Raw genomic sequence first — 15,891 nt, forward strand, 5'->3', positions numbered from 1 at the left:
TTAGCCACGCCCCTCACACACACTAGCTTTAGCCACGCCCCTCACACACACTAGCTTTAGCCACGCCCCTCACACACACTAGCTTTAGCCACGCCCCACACACACTAGCTTTAGCCACGCCCCTCACACACACTAGCTTTAGCCACGCCCCACACACACTAGCTTTAGCCACGCCCCTCACACACACTAGCTTTAGCCACGCCCCTGACACACACTAGCTTTAGCCACGCCCCACACACACTAGCTTTAGCCACGCCCCTCACACACACTAGCTTTAGCCACGCCCCACACACACTAGCTTTAGCCACGCCCCTCACACACACTAGCTTTAGCCACGCCCCACACACACTAGCTTTAGCCACGCCCCTAACACACACTAGCTTTAGCCACGCCCCTCACACACACTAGCTTTAGCCACGCCCCTCACACACACTAGCTTTAGCCACGCCCCTCACACACACTAGCTTTAGCCACGCCCCACACACACTAGCTTTAGCCACGCCCCTCACACACACTAGCTTTAGCCACGCCCCACACACACTAGCTTTAGCCACGCCCCTCACACACACTAGCTTTAGCCACGCCCCTGACACACACTAGCTTTAGCCACGCCCCACACACACTAGCTTTAGCCACGCCCCTCACACACACTAGCTTTAGCCACGCCCCACACACACTAGCTTTAGCCACGCCCCTCACACACACTAGCTTTAGCCACGCCCCTCACACACACTAGCTTTAGCCACGCCCCTCACACACACTAGCTTTAGCCACGCCCCACACACACTAGCTTTAGCCACGCCCCTCACACACACTAGCTTTAGCCACGCCCCACACACACTAGCTTTAGCCACGCCCCTCACACACACTAGCTTTAGCCACGCCCCACACACACACTAGCTTTAGCCACACCCCACACACACTAGCTTTAGCCACGCCCCGCACACACACTGGACTTACTAAACATCTTTTATTTGAATCGCTCAGATCATTATCCCCATCTTTTTCTCTCTACTTCTTCTGTCTTGTTCATTTTATCTGTATATTAATGTGTATTGTACGTGTTGTCCCCCCCTGTCTGTAAATACCCCCCCCTTTTTTATATATGTTCAGCGTCTTTGGGTCACTGAAAAGCGCTATATAAATAAAAGTTATTATTATATTATTATTATTATCAGGAGTAAAAAGTATAATTCTGTTGCATTTTTGTCTTTTTCTCCGTGTGAGGTCAGTGAGGTCAGGAACCGTTCCAAAGCTCTAAAGTGACTGGACACGTGGCCTTGGACGCCGGACACAAACTCACCGACAGCTCTCCGGGCATGAGCTGAGGCGCGTCCTGCAGCGTCCCGGGACTGGAGGGGGACAGGACATTTAGGGTCGGTCTCTCCTTTGGGGACTCAAAAGAACTGGAACCTGCTGCAGAGACACAAGAGAAGACCAGGTGAAACACGGTAACATGCTCCCGAACATGTGACCACGCTCTCCCAGCATGCACCACTCCACACCGGGAAGTCACAGCGAGAAGTCACACCGGGAAGTCACAGCGAGAGGTCACACCGGGAAGTCACAGCAAGAAGTCACAGCGGGAAGTCACAGCGGGAAGTCACAGCGAGAAGTCACAGCGGGAAAGTCACAGCGGGAAGTCACAGCGGGAAGTCACAGCAGGAAGTCACAGCGGGAAGTCACACCGGGAAGTCAGAGCGGGAAGTCACAGCGAGAAGTCACACCGGGAAGTCACAGCGACAAGTCACACCGGGAAGTCACAGCGAGAAGTCACACCTGGAAGTCAGAGCGGGAAGTCACAGCGAGAAGTCACAGCGGGAAGTCACAGCGGGAAGTCACAGCGAGAAGTCAAACCGGGAAGTCACAGCTGGAAGTCACAGCAGGAAGTCACACCGGGAAGTCACACCGGGACGTCACACCGGGAAGTCACAACGGGAAGTCACAGCGGGAAGTCACAGCGGGAAGTCAGAGCAGGAAGTCACAGTGGGAAGTCACATCAGGAAGTCACAGCGGGAAGTCACAATGGGAATTCACACTGGGAAGTCAAAGCGGGAAGTCACAGCGGGAAAGTCACAGCAGGAAGTCACAGCGGGAAGTCACAGCAGGAAGTCACAGCGGGAAGTCACAGCGAGAAGTCACACCGGGAAGTCAGAGCGGGAAGTCACAGCGAGAAGTCACAGCGAGAAGTCACACCTGAAAGTCACAGCGGGAAGTCACATTGGAAAGTCACGCCAAGAAGTCACAGCGAGAAGTCACAGCGGGAAGTCACAATGGGAATTCACACTGGGAAGTCAAAGCGGGAAGTCACAGCGGGAAAGTCACAGCAGGAAGTCACAGCGGGAAGTCACAATGGGAATTCACACTGGGAAGTCAAAGCGGGAAGTCACAGCGGGAAAGTCACAGCAGGAAGTCACAGCGGGAAGTCACAGCAGGAAGTCACAGCGGGAAGTCACAGCGAGAAGTCACACCGGGAAGTCAGAGTGGGAAGTCACAGCGAGAAGTCACAGCGAGAAGTCACACCTGAAAGTCACAGCGGGAAGTCACATTGGAAAGTCACGCCAAGAAGTCACAGCGAGAAGTCACAGCGGGAAGTCACAGCGGCAAGTTACAGTGGAAAGTCAGAGCGGGAAGTCACACTGGGAAGTCACACTGGGAAGTGACAGCGGGAAGTGACAGCGGGAAGTCACAGCAAGAAGTCACAGCGGGAAGTCACAGCGGAAAGTCACAGCGGGAGGTCACAGCGGGAAGTCACAGCGGGGAGTCACAGCGGGAAGTCACAGCGAGAAGTCAGCGGGAAGTCACAGCAGGAAGTCACAGCGAGAAGTCACAGCGGGAAGTCACAGCGGGAAGTCACACCGGGAAGTCACAGCGGGAAGTCACAGCGGGAAGTCACAGCGGGAAGTCACAACGGGAAGTCACACTGGGAAGTCACAGCGGGAAGTCACAGCGGGAAGTCACAGCGAGAAGTCAGAGCGGGAAGTCACAGCGGGAAGTCACAGCGAGAAGTCAGAGCGGGAAGTCACAGCGGGAAGTCACAGCGGGAAGTCACAGCGGGAAGTCAAAGTGGGAAGTCACAGCGGGAAGTCACACTGGGAAGTCACAGCGGGAAGTCACAGCGAGAAGTCAGAGCGGGAAGTCACAGCAGGAAGTCACAGCAGGAAGTCACAGCGAGAAGTCACAGCGGGAAGTCACAGCGGGAAGTCACACCGGGAAGTCACAGCGGGAAGTCACAGCGGGAAGTCACAACGAGAAGTCACACTGGGAAGTCACAGCGGGAAGTCACAGCGGGAAGTCACAGCGAGAAGTCAGAGCGGGAAGTCACAGCGGGAAGTCACAGCGACAAGTCACAGCGGGAAGTCACAGCGAGAAGTCAGAGCGGGAAGTCACACTGGGAAGTCACAGCGAGAAGTCACACCGGGAAGTCAGAGCGGGAAGTCACACCGGGAAGTCACACCGGGAAGTCACAACGAGAAGTCACACCGGGAAGTCACAACGAGAAGTCACACCTGGAAGTCAGAGCGGGAAGTCACAGCGAGAAGTCACAGCGGGAAGTCACAGGGGAAGTCACAGCGGGAAGTCACACTGGGAAGACATGACGGGAAGTCACACTGGGAAGTCACAGCGGGAAGTCAGAGCGGAAAGTCACATTGGTAAGTCACGCCAAGAAGTCACACTAAGAGGTCACACCGGGAAGTCACACCGAGAAGTCACGCTAGGAAGTCACGCCAGGAAGTCACAACAGGAAGTCACGCCGGGAAGTCACAACGGGAAGTCACACCGAAACCAACAGCATCGGCAGTTTCATTGCCCTTCTTTTTCCTTCTTTTTCCTGGATTAGAGTGTTATCACGAGACACACTCTTAAACTCACTAAACGGGTGTGAGAAGAGATCAAACGTCCATCTTCCAGCCCTGAAATGTCCCGGATCGACAGTGAATAAGAATGCGCTCGCCCGCCTCAGACCTACAGCAGATCGTACGCCAGCGAACACGACTGTGCCTACATAAAGACCTCTCGCTCCCGTTCCCCTGCTCCAGCCTGAAATAGCCCGTGTAGATGTTTGTGGTGCTCAGAGGATTGTAGCAGCTCGTTAGAAACACGGCGCTGACGACGGGGGCGACGGGGGCAACGGGGGCGACGGGGGTTTCCTCTGCCCACTTTCCCTCACCCGTCACGCCGCCTTCACATTCAGACGTTTTCAGTTCACGGAGAGAAAGCTCAGGACTGTTCTGCTTGTTTGTTCTGTTTCCGTCCATCATCCGACCAAAGTAAATCATTCAATTAAAAATAAGCCTCAAATTCTCAACATTTGAATAAAGTTGGATGTTTTTAAAAATAACTATAGCTTGTTTTTTATATTTTAGCTGCACAGGAGCTCGATGGTTCTCTCTTTTATCGGATAACACACCGTCTAAACCCAACGGAGTCTCAGTCGCTCTCTGTCAGTCCGTTCCTTCTACAGCGTCTCTAATTTGTATTTGATTTACCAAAGAAAACACAGGCGGGATTCGAACTCCCGACCCTCTGAAGTCAGAGTCTCGGCTTCACAAAATGTCATGCGTTTGTTTGTCTCCAAAGGTTCAGAAACAGGACGTTTTGGGTTCATTGTGGTCAGAAATCAGCCCCAACGATGCAGGTTATAGTTTTACTGGTCGTGAGGAGCAGAAGACTCACAGAGCGCTGCACAGACGCGAGGAGAACGTGCAAACTCCACGCTCCATGATGAATGTAATGAAGTAAACACGATACTTACTAGATTCTAACGGAGGGTGGGACGTGTCGGGGATTCTTGGGATATCACTGTGGAAGAAAAGGAAAACGACCATCACAGTTAGAGCCAAACTGGACACTCAGGTGTTTGTGTGTTTGTTTGTTTGTTTGTTTGTTTGTTTGTTTGTTTATTGAACATTATGTACCGTATTTTCCGGACTATAAGTTGCACCTTTTTCATAGTTTTGGCCGGGGTGCGACTTAAACTCCAGAGCGACTTATATTTAGTGATATTATTCGTTATTATCACACCATAAGAGGGCGCTCTAGGCTCTAAGCGACGCAGAAGAAGAATCTGCACTTCCTCTTCCTCTGGAGTTTGTGGAGTTGTTTAGAAGTGACACAGAGGAAGAAGAATTCAGTGGATTTAGTGATTTTGGGTAAAACTGATGCTTCGGTAAACTTGTTAGCATGTTAGCATGTTAGCATGTTCTTTATGCTATAGTTATCTGAATAACTGTTCATATGTTACGTCAACATACCAGACACTTACCACAGTTGTCTGTGCCTCATGTAGCTGAAGGTGTTAGCGTTAGCATACGTCATGTAGCTGAAGGTGTTAGCGTTAGCATACGTCATGTAGCTGAAGGTGTTAGCGTTAGCATACGTCATGTAGCTGAAGGTGTTAGCGTTAGCATACGTCATGTAGCTGAAGGTGTTAGCGTTAGCATACGTCATGTAGCTGAAGGTTTTAGCGTTAGCATACGTCATGTAAGTGAAAGTGTTAGCGTTAGCATACGTCATGTAGCCGAAGGTGTTAGCGTTAGCATACGTCATGTAGCTGAAGGTGTTAGCGTTAGCATACGTCATGTAGCTGAAGGTGTTAGCGTTAGCATACGTCATGTAGCTGGAGGTGTTAGCGTTAGCATACATCATATAGCTGAAGGTGTTAGCGTTAGCATACGTCATGTAGCTGAAGGTGTTAGCGTTAGCGTACGTCATGTAGCTGAAGGTGTTAGCGTTAGCATACGTCATGTAGCTGAAGGTGTTAGCGTTAGCATACGTAATGTAGCTGAAGGTGTTAGCGTTAGCATACATCATGTAGCTGAAGGTGTTAGCGTTAGCATACGTCATGTAGCTGAAGGTGTTAGCGTTAGCATACGTCATGTAGCTGAAGGTGTTAGCGTTAGCATACGTCATGTAGCTGAAGGTGTTAGCGTTAGCATACGTACACCTATTCACCATGTTCTCTCATCTGTTATTAATTTTAAACTGCATTTATAGACGAAATGTCTGTTCTTGGTCTTGGATTTTATCAAATACATTTCCCCCTTATACTTATACTCCGGTGCCACTTATAGTTCGGAAAATACGGTAGTCAATATTGTGCAGAAGCAGACGGAGGAAGCAGCAGCGACGCCGGACGAACGTTTCGAGCTCTGTCGGGGTTTGTGAGTCGCTCTGAAACCAACAAATGCCGACAGATCAGACAAAGACGGTCGATACTTCACTGTGTTTACGACGGCGTTTGTGTCTCGACGCTGACGCAGACTTCGATTTGAATCTAAAGTCAACGTTCAGTAGATTACTAGTAGACTCAGAAACACAAAGGCCTCGCCGCACCATGTGTCGGGTTTGATCGATGTCACGGCGACAGAGGCAGAACGTGGAGGAAATGACCACGACGATGACCACGATGATGACCACGATGATGACCACGATGATGACCACGATGATGACCACGACGATGACCACGACGATGACCACGACGATGACCACGACGATGACCACGACGATGACCACGACGACGACCACGATGATGACCACGATGATGACCACGACGACGACCACGATGATGACCACGATGATGACCACGATGACGACCACGATGATGACCACGACGATGACCACGACGATGACCACGACGATGACCACGACGATGACCACGACGATGACCACGATGATGACCACGTGAGTGTGTCGACGGTGGACGGGGGATTCTGGCTCCAAAGACGTGGCGTAAATGAGCTAGTTCATTACATTTCACGTTTTCACCTGTTTCAATCTCTATGTGTTGGGGCTGTGGACCTTTAGTCGTTTAGTCGATTAATCGGTCGATAGTGTCTTTGCTGACCAAAGTGATTATCGGTCGACAAGGAAGGATTCATATTGACAGCAGCAGCAGCAGCAGAGAAGTCGTTTATCCTGAGATTTGTGAGTTTAATTTGGCTTTTGCAGATGAATTCACTGTACACAAAGAATCAACTTTTTTAACTCTAAACATGAATTCAACACAATAAAGTCGCTCTCATATATTTGACATTAAATGAGTTTTGGCCCAGTGTTTCCTGGGTAATTTCCTAGTGTGATGTCATCAATTACAAACAGGAAGTGAAATTGTAAACCTAAAAAAATGTGCTATTCTGGGATAAAATCTGTATAGTTTTAGCCAAATGTTAAATATATTTAAACCAATGAACTGAATGAGTGGTGTGACCTGTAGGGGGCGCTTTAAACTTCCTCCCTTGCTTTGGCGTTTCAGACCTTAAAACAATGTTTGTACTAAAAAACACTCGTGACTTTCTCTGAGCCAGGCGTTCCCTCGTCAGGATTGGTCTTTGCGCTCCCTCCACTGGCAGCAGAGGGAATTACCAGGAGGAAATAAAGCCAGTGTCGTCGTCTCTTGAGGCTCAGAGAAGACGAGCTCGTAAACGGGGTTAATGGAACACGTAAATCCGGGCGTGTTTCTGATGAGGAACGGCGTTGGAACGGGAGACAAAAGGTCCGTTTGGTTTGTCGTATGTGTGGTCCAGGTCCAGAAGCGTGTTGAGCTCCTCCAGGTTTGTGAGGACACCTGGTGGACACTTCAAACACTCTGGACGAACACAGGTGAAAATGCGGCGAGGACGAATCAGCCGAAGCAAAGTAGCTGCAAAAGCGACGCTGCACAGCCCGGTGGCCATTTTGCATCTCTTGAACCCAAATGTTTAGCGATAGTCGTCGTCCAATACACGGCAAGAGTGTTGTTTTATTTATTCTATATGTGATCAATGCGACATAAGAGAGATTCAAAATGGCCGCAGTAAACCCGGGTGTCGCCTCCTTCACAATAAAAGTCCTCGGTTACTTACTGATACGGTCTAAAAACCCTTCGAGAGTGTTTGGGGAGAAATTCACACGTTCATCTCTGTCATCGATATCACAAATAGCAGTATTTTCTTTTACAACAAACACAATGTTTTGCGATACTAAAAGTGATTTTGAAACTAAACTTCGGCTCCTTCCACGTCGAGATGCAACTGACGTCTTCTTCACAGACCCAATGTTTTAGAATGAGAGTCAAAACTGGACCTCATTTACACTTTTTAATCCTGAGGCAGATCTGAGCAAAGATGTTTAGATGTTTAAAGTTTGTGTGGCTAAAAGAGACTAAAATCACGACTATAAGCAGAAAAATGCATCAAAAACGGACTAAAACATGACTAAAATTGACTAAAACGCAACTGCAAGTGACTGAAAACGTTACTGAGTGATAAAAACAACACGGAAAACAACAAAAACGTGACAAAAATGGAAAACTAAAACATGTTTAAAGTAACAAAAACGCAACAGAATTATACTTTTTACTCCTGAGCTCGATCGAGTCACAAAAAGACGTTTAGTAATTCCAGTGTGTGTGAGTGATGGGCGTGACTAAAGCTAGTGCGTGTGAGGGGCGTGGCTAAAGCTAGTGTGTGTGAGGGGCGTGGCTAAAGCTAGTGTGTGTGAGGGGCGTGACTAAAGCTAGTGCGTGTGAGGGGCGTGGCTAAAGCTAGTGCGTGTGAGGGGCGTGGCTAAAGCTAGTGTGTGTGAGTGATGGGCGTGACTAAAGCTAGTGTGTGTGAGGGGCGTGGCTAAAGCTAGTGCGTGTGAGGGGCGTGGCTAAAGCTAGTGTGTGTGAGTGATGGGCGTGACTAAAGCTAGTGTGTGTGAGGGGCGTGGCTAAAGCTAGTGTGTGTGAGTGATGGGCGTGACTAAAGCTAGTGTGTGTGAGGGGCGTGGCTAAAGCTAGTGTGTGTGAGGGGCGTGACTAAAGCTAGTGCGTGTGAGGGGCGTGGCTAAAGCTAGTGTGTGTGAGTGATGGGCGTGACTAAAGCTAGTGTGTGTGAGGGGCGTGGCTAAAGCTAGTGTGTGTGAGGGGCGTGGCTAAAGCTAGTGTGTGTGAGGGGCGTGGCTAAAGGTAGTGTGTGTGATGGGCGTGGCTAAAGCTAGTGTGTGCGAGGGGCGTGGCTAAAGCTAGTGTGTGTGAGGGGTGTGGCTAAAGCTAGTGTGTGTGAGGGGTGTGGCTAAAGCTAGTGTGTGTGAGGGGCGTGGCTAAAGCTAGTATGTGCGAGGGGTGTGGCTAAAGCTAGTGTGTGTGAGGGGTGTGGCTAAAGCTAGTGTGTGTGAGGGGCGTGGCTAAAGCTAGTGTGTGTGAGGGGCGTGGCTAAAGCTAGTGTGTGTGAGGGGCGTGGCGTTTGACAAAGCGAGTGCCGTGCGGCCATAAACAGGAAACAGCTGTTGCTAACACGCTTTGTTAGCTCTGTGTTGCTAAGGCTCGACGTGTAAGTTAGCGTCAGTCTCTCTCTTTCAGTCACTTTTTGTTTTGTTGTTTTTGTCACTTTTTCTAACGTTTTTACCACATTTTGTCGTCCCTTTTCAAGCTTTTGTCGCATTCGTGTGTATTTGTGTTGCTTTTATCGTTTGGTTTCACTGCATTTTGCCTCTTGTTTTGTCCTGAGTCTGTGTTCTCTCTGGTCCAATCATCTGGCTGTGCTGTGAAGCTCCTCCCCCTGAGATAAAGTCCAGAACTAGAACCTCTCAGGGGCCACGACGGATCAGGTCACGGACCAGAGACATAAGACAGAGACACTTTAGGACTGAATCACCCAAAAGGAGCCAGTGGAAACAAAGCTTTTTACAAAGGTCTCTACCCTACACGTGACTAAAACATGACTTAAACATGACTGAAGCATGACTTAAACATGACTGAAGCGTGAATTAAACATGACTGAAGCGTGACCTAAGCGTGACTTAAGCATGACCTAAGCGTGAACTAAGCGTGACTCAAGGGTGACTTAAGTGTGACCTAAGCGTGACTTAGGCGTACCTTAAGCCTGACCTAAGCGTGACTTAAGCGTTACTTAAGCGCGATCTAAGCGTGACTTAAGCGTGACTTAAGCGTGACCTAAGCGTGACTTAAACATGACCTAAGCTTGAACTAAGCGTGACTCAAGCGTGACTTAAGCGTGACCTAAGCGTGACTTAAGCGTTACTTAAGCAGATCTAAGCGTGACTTAAGCGTGACTTAAGCGTGACCTAAGTGTGACCTAAGCATGACTTAAGCGTGACTTAAGCGTGACCTAAGCGTGACTTAAGCATGACCTAAGTGTGAACTAAGCGTGACTTAAGCATGACCTAAGTGTGAACTAAGCGTGACTCAAGCGTGACTTAAGCGTGACTTAAGCGTGACCTAAGCGTGACTTAAGAGCGACTTAAGCGTGACCTAAGCGTGACTTAAGCGTGACTTAAGCGTGACCTAAGCGTGACTTAACCGTGACTTAAGCGCGACCTAAGCATGACTTAAGCGTGACCTAAGCGTGAACTAAGTGTGACTTAAGCGTGAACTAAGCATGACTTAAACGTGACTCAAACGTGACTCAAGCGTGACCTAAGCGTGACTTAAACATGACTTAAACGTGACTTAAGCGTGACTCAAGCGTGACCTAAGCGCTACTTAAACATGACTTAAACGTGACTTAAGCGTGACCTAAGCGTGACTTAAAGGCGGTATGGAAAATTTTTCGGCGATTTGAGAACGCGGTTGTATCAGTCCGTGTGGACCGATACAACACACACGTGCGTTTGTTTATTAGCGCAACGGAGCGCATCACATCTCTCGTCTCCTGTAGATTTCTGTCCACTTCTGCGTCAGCTCGAACTGTCTTTCTCCGTCTTCATTTTGCCCCGTACACTGAGGGAACTATATTATGATAGATCCATGCGCTTAGGCACGCGGAAACGTGGGGACGAACCGCACGCGGCTGCAGGTGAGCGGTAGGTGCGTTTTATGATTGATACGTGGCAGGACAAATGATTTATCCACGCCACGAGGAAATATGATAAAAAATTTGCTGAAAAAAAAGTCCATACCACTTTTAAGCGTGACTTAAGCGCGACCTAAGCATGACTTAAGCGTGACCTAAGTGTGAACTAAGCGTTACTTAAGCGTGACCTAAGCGTGACTTAAACGTGACTCAAACGTGACTTAAGCGTGACTCAAGCGTGACCTAAGCGTGACTTAAACATGACTTAAACGTGACTTAAGCGTGACTCAAGCGTGACCTAAGCGTGACTTAAACGTGACTTAAGCGTGACTCAAGCGTGACTTGAATGTGACTTAAGCGTGACTTAAGCGTGAACTAAACGTGACTTAAGAGTGACTTGAATGTGACTTGAATGTGACTTAGGCGTGACTTAAGCGTAACCTAAGCGTGACTTAAACATGACTTAAACGTAACCTAAGCGTGACTTAAAAATGACTTAAACGTGACTTAAGCGTGACTTAAACATGACTTAAACGTAACCTAAGCGTGACTTAAACATGACTTAAACGTGACTTAAGCGTGACTTAAGACTGATTTGAATGTGACTTAAATGTGACTTGAGTATGACTTAAGCGTGACCTAAGCGTGACTTAAACATGACTTAAACGTGACTTAAGCGTGACTCAAGCGTGACCTAAGCGTGACTTAAACATGACTTAAGCGTGACTCAAGCGTGACTTGAATGTGACTTAAGCGTGACTTAAGCGTGAACTAAACGTGACTTAAGAGTGACTTGAATGTGACTTGAATGTGACTTAAGCGTGACTTAAGCGTAACCTAAGCGTGACTTAAACATGACTTAAACGTAACCTAAGCGTGACTTAAACATGACTTAAACGTGACTTAAGCGTGACTTAAACATGACTTAAACGTGACTTAAGCGTGACTTAAGACTGATTTGAATGTGACTTAAATGTGACTTGAGCATGACTTAAGCGTGACCTAAGCGTGACTTAAACATGACTTAAACGTGACTTAAGCGTGACTCAAGCGTGACCTAAGCGTGACTTAAACGTGACTTAAGCGTGACTCAAGCGTGACTTGAATGTGACTTAAGCTTGACTTAAGCGTGAACTAAACGTGACTTAAGAGTGACTTGAATGTGACTTGAATGTGACTTAAGCGTGACTTAAGCGTAACCTAAGCGTGACTTAAACATGACTTAAACGTAAACTAAGCGTGACTTAAACATGACTTAAACGTGACTTAAGCATGACTTAAACATGACTTAAACGTGACTTAAGCGTGACTTAAGACTGATTTGAATGTGACTTAAATGTGACTTGAGCATGACTTAAGCGTGACCTAAGCGTGACTTAAACATGACTTAAACGTGACTTAAGCGTGACTCAAGCGTGACCTAAGCGTGACTTAAACGTGACTTAAGCGTGACTCAAGCGTGACTTGAATGTGACTTAAGCGTGACTTAAGCGTGAACTAAACGTGACTTAAGAGTGACTTGAATGTGACTTGAATGTGACTTAAGCGTGACTTAAGCGTAACCTAAGCGTGACTTAAACATGACTTAAACGTAACCTAAGCGTGACTTAAACATGACTTAAACGTGACTTAAGCGTGACTTAAACATGACTTAAACGTGACTTAAGCGTGACTTAAGAGTGACTTGAATGTGACTTAAATGTGACTTGAGCGTGACCTAAGCATGACTGAAGCGTGACTTAAACATGACTTAAACGTGACTTAAGAGTGACTTGAATGTGACTTGAATGTGACTTAAGCGTGACCTAAGCGTGACTTAAGTGTGACTTAAACATGACTTAAACGTGACTTAAAACTGATTTGAATGTGACTTAAATGTGACTTGAGCGTGACTTAAGCGTGACCTAAGCGTGACTTAAGCAGGGCGTGGCAGGGGGCTGGACTCACCCGATGGGGCGTGACACGAGCAGCTCCACCTGAGGCTCACACTGAGACTCCAGGATGATGTTGTAAACTTCTTTCATGGTGGCTCCAGGCAGAAGCTTCCGGTTCCACTGCAGAACCTCGTCTCCTGCAGAACACAGAATATACGCTTATACACACTTACACACACTTAGACGCTTATACACGCTTATACACGCTTATACACGTTTATACACGTTTATACACGCTTATACACACATACACACACTTAGACGCTTATACACGCTTATACACGCTTATACACGTTTATACACGTTTATACACGCTTATACACACTTACACACACTTAGACGCTTATACACGCTTATACACGCTTATACACGTTTATACACGTTTATACACGCTTATACACACATACACACACTTAGACGCTTATACACGCTTATACACGCTTATACACGTTTATACACGTTTATACACGCTTATACACACTTACACACACTTATAGACGCTTATACACGCTTATACACGCTTATACACGTTTATACACGTTTATACACGCTTATACACACATACACACACTTAGACGCTTATACACGCTTATACACGCTTATACACGTTTATACACGTTTATACACGCTTATACACACATACACACACTTAGACGCTTATACACGCTTATACACGCTTATACACGTTTATACACGTTTATACACGCTTATACACACTTACACACACTTATAGACGCTTATACACGCTTATACACGCTTATACACGTTTATACACGTTTATACACGCTTATACACACTTACACACGCTTATAGACGCTTATACACGCTTATACACGTTTATACACGTTTATACACGTTTATACACGCTTATACACACATACACACACTTAGACGCTTATACACGCTTATACACGCTTATACACGTTTATACACGTTTATACACGCTTATACACACATACACACACTTAGACGCTTATACACGCTTATACACGCTTATACACGTTTATACACGTTTATACACGCTTATACACACTTACACACACTTATAGACGCTTATACACGCTTATACACGCTTATACACGTTTATACACGTTTATACACGCTTATACACACATACACACACTTAGACGCTTATACACGCTTATACACGCTTATACACGTTTATACACGTTTATACACGCTTATACACACATACACACACTTAGACGCTTATACACGCTTATACACGCTTATACACGTTTATACACGTTTATACACGCTTATACACACTTACACACACTTATAGACGCTTATACACGCTTATACACGCTTATACACGTTTATACACGTTTATACACGCTTATACACACTTACACACGCTTATAGACGCTTATACACGCTTATACACGTTTATACACGTTTATACACGCTTATACACACTAACACACGCTTATAGACGCTTATACACGCTTATACACGTTTATACACGCTTATACACACTTACACACGCTTATAGACGCTTATACACGCTTATACACGCTTATACACGTTTATACACGTTTATACACGCTTATACACACTTACACACGCTTATAGACGCTTATACACGCTTATACACGCTTATACACGTTTATACACGTTTATACACGCTTATACACACTTACACACGCTTATAGACGCTTATACATGCTTATACACGTTTATACACGCTTACACACGCTTATAGACGCTTATAGACGCTTATACACGCTTATACACGTTTATACACGTTTATACACGCTTATACACACTTACACACGCTTATAGACGCTTATACACACTTATACACGCTTATACACGTTTATACACGCTTATACACGTTTATACACGCTTATACACGCTTACACACACTTATAGATGCTTATACACGCTTATACACGTTTATACACGTTTATACACGCTTACACACGCTTATACACGCTTATACACGTTTATATACGTTTATACACACTTACACACGCTTAAAGACGCTTATACACACTTATACACGCTTATACACGTTTAAACACGCTTATACACGCTTATACACTTGCACACGCTTATACACGTTTATACACGTTTATACACGTTTATACACGCTTATACACGCTTATACACACTTACACACGCTTACACACGCTTATACACGCTTTTACACGCTTATACACGCTTATGCACTTGAACACGCTTATACACGCTTATACACACTTACACACGCTTATAGACGCTTATACAGGCTTATACACGCTTATACACGTTTATATATGCTTATACACGCTTATACACGCTTATACATGTTTATACACGTTTATACACGCTTATACACGCTTACACACACTTACAGATGCTTATACACGCTTATACACGCTTACACGCTTATACACGCTTTTACACGCTTATACACGCTTATACACGCTTATACACACTTATACACGTTTATACATGCTTATATACGCTAATACACGCTTATACACGCTTATACATGTTTATATATGCTTATACATGCTAATACACGCTAATACACTCTTACACATGCTTATACAGGCTTATACACGCTTATACATGCATATACACGCATATACAGGCTTATACAGGCATATACACGCATATACACGCATATACACGCTAATACACACTTATACACACACTTATACACACTTCTACGCGCGTATACACGTGCTTATACACGCTTATACACTTATACACACACTTATACACACTTATACGCGCTTATACACGCGCTTATACACGCTTATACACTTATACACGTGTCAGGTTTAGTGTGATTATTTAAAGAGACAGATGTACTTGGTATAACATTTTAATTCATCAGTCATTTGAAATTGTTTGTTTTTGGTCCCGAATTTGGTGGTGTTCAGGTGGTGGTGTTTCAGTGGCGTTCAGGTGGTGTTTAGGTGGTATTTAGATGGTGTTTAGGTGGTGGTGTTTAGGTGGTGTTTAGGTGGTGTCCAGGTGGTGGTGTTTAGGTGGTGTTCATGTCCTTTTACCTGCTCGTAGATGCCCCACCACGTCGGCCAGGCTTCCCTTCTTGACTTTGGTGATAAAAGCGCCTAATCTCCCCGTCTCGGTCACTCTGCCCCCGACGACCTGCACAGACACGCCCATCATCATCAGACACGCCCATCATCATCAGACACGCCCATCATCATCAGACACTAACT

The 15,891-nt window shown here is 46.3% G+C and overlaps 1 protein-coding gene across 1 annotated transcript in view; it reads right to left on the reverse strand.

The window, feature by feature from the left end:
- The window catches only part of LOC140351120 (regulating synaptic membrane exocytosis protein 1-like), a 138,244-nt gene that overhangs the window by 85,394 nt on the left and 36,959 nt on the right, over positions 1–15,891 (reverse strand). Inside the window, exons 9-12 of the mRNA XM_072436821.1 lie at positions 15,718–15,817; positions 12,726–12,849; positions 4,757–4,803; positions 1,304–1,416 (exon numbers count right to left, since the gene is read on the reverse strand). Of these exons, the coding sequence (XP_072292922.1) occupies positions 1,304–1,416; positions 4,757–4,803; positions 12,726–12,849; positions 15,718–15,817 (384 nt within the window). The remainder of the gene's footprint in view (positions 1–1,303; positions 1,417–4,756; positions 4,804–12,725; positions 12,850–15,717; positions 15,818–15,891) is intronic.

The sequence above is a fragment of the Eucyclogobius newberryi genome, unplaced genomic scaffold (genome assembly GCF_026437365.1).
Source record: "Eucyclogobius newberryi isolate DKJ021-1_F unplaced genomic scaffold, fEucNew1.0.hap1 SCAF_8, whole genome shotgun sequence".
NCBI classification, from domain to species: Eukaryota; Metazoa; Chordata; class Actinopteri; order Gobiiformes; family Gobiidae; genus Eucyclogobius; species Eucyclogobius newberryi.